Source organism: Mesitornis unicolor, unplaced genomic scaffold (assembly GCF_000695765.1).
Source record: "Mesitornis unicolor isolate BGI_N332 unplaced genomic scaffold, ASM69576v1 scaffold46634, whole genome shotgun sequence".
NCBI classification, from domain to species: Eukaryota; Metazoa; Chordata; class Aves; order Mesitornithiformes; family Mesitornithidae; genus Mesitornis; species Mesitornis unicolor.
In genome coordinates, this window is record NW_010180268.1 from 3,233 (window position 1) to 4,821 (window position 1,589).

Here is a 1,589-nt window from a genome sequence, read left to right on the forward strand (position 1 = left end):
AGCAGACTTCAATTCTTAGCTTAAAATACATAAAAATAATTTGTACCAACACTTTCTAAAACAGTAATTTCACATTTTCTTTGTTCTTTAAGAAAGCACTTACTAAATTAGTCTGATGAGTCTGTCCTACTTTAAACACCTCCTTGTAGAGTGCTGCCACAGTCAGAACTGTCCATCCCTTAACAGCTCCTCCTGGCCAAACCAGAGAAGTCCCATCTCTCTCAGAGCAGTTTGCCATGTCTCTGGCTACTGAATATGTTAAATAACTCAGTAAATGAAGGTTACAACATAGCTCTTATTATCTGAGGTTGAGAAAACATGAGAGTACAGCAAGCTGTGAAAGTGCTCCGTGATACTAGAGACGTTTTCCACACTGTACGACTTCAGCAAAGAATATCCATTGAAAAGAGAGGTATCCAGAAAAGAAATATGGACAAGCATTTGCCTGTCTTTGTTGTGCACCGTAAGAGAGTTTTCTTTCTCGTTGTTGCTGCTGCTGTAGATGGTTACACTCTGCTCTGGAAATAGTCCCTTGACCTTGTTTACCCGAAGCTTTCGAAGTCCCCAAATGGCCAAGTATTCTGTCGGGAGAGGAGTGGTGCCACAGAAGGACAGCTTCAAATCCCACACCCTTGTGAAGTTGAGGAGCATCTCCAGCACAGAGGTGTCTGTGAACCAAATGGTCAGGTGGCTATTGTAGGTAGTTTTTTCCATGGTAGAAGGCAGCACCGTTCTGCAATTGCACATCAAGTTTGCCAGGCAGTAATCGCAGTCACGGATATCCACTGAGCAGCTGCAGTTGCGAATTGTGTTTTCCTTGGTGAAAATTAGCGTATGGTTCTTCTGACTTCTCCCAAAACTGCCAGCGGTGTGTATGCCAAGGAAACCAGCCAAAATCAGAGCCAGCCAAAATGAGAAAGCAGAGAAGGCTATCGGCTTCATTAGTACTGGTGCCAAGCTGTCAAGCGTCTCCTCCTTTTACTCAGTGAATAATATCACTTTTCTTTACCTACTGAGGAAAAACAATCTCTTTATTATACTAAAGACCACTCAGCGGCTAATACTGCTCTGCATTATCTGTCTCATATATTCAGAACCATAGTGCAGTTTTGCAGATTGCTTTGCATTAGAGGGGAAGCACAGCTACACTGATTCAGAAAAATGAATTGTGACTCAGGTTTGGGATTATTCTTTCACTCTTCTTTTGCTCCAGATGGTTTCAGCTTGGACAGCTTGGACACCCACTTCTCTGTCCAGGCAGCTCCTCAACCTGCCTAGTGTGAATGTAAGGGCAGGACTCGTGGTCATTTCTCCTTACTGCTCTCTCTTTGTCCACTTTCCAACAGAGGGGTGACCCTGTTCTCCACTTCACCGAGTGAGGCAGTCTGAGAAGGTCTAAAGACAAGCGTTTTGTTTTACACCTGAATTGCTAACTAAGGGTTGTGATAACCTTCTCTTTAAACTGAATGTGGGATAGAAAGAAAGAGTGGCTAAGGGCAGAAGCACTGCTGGATGCAGCACATATCCTTCTGACCTGTGTGGTATGCCGATAAAACCTGCTTTTGATCCATGTGAAGCTACGTCTGCTC

The 1,589-nt window shown here is 43.7% G+C and overlaps 1 protein-coding gene across 1 annotated transcript; it reads right to left on the bottom strand.

Annotated features, from left to right (window-relative positions):
* Positions 1-267: 267 nt before the first annotated feature.
* Positions 268-1,006, bottom strand: LOC104535164 (chromosome unknown open reading frame, human C21orf62). The gene has a single exon (XM_010183047.1). The coding sequence runs from the start codon at positions 940-942 to the stop codon at positions 268-270; it is 675 nt and encodes a 224-aa protein (XP_010181349.1). The 5' UTR covers positions 943-1,006.
* Positions 1,007-1,589: the final 583 nt, after the last annotated feature.

Coding starts and splice junctions, on each gene's coding strand:
- LOC104535164 (XM_010183047.1), bottom strand. CDS start 942: ATGAAGCCGATAGCCTTCTCTGCTTTCTCATTTTGGCTGGCTCTGATT.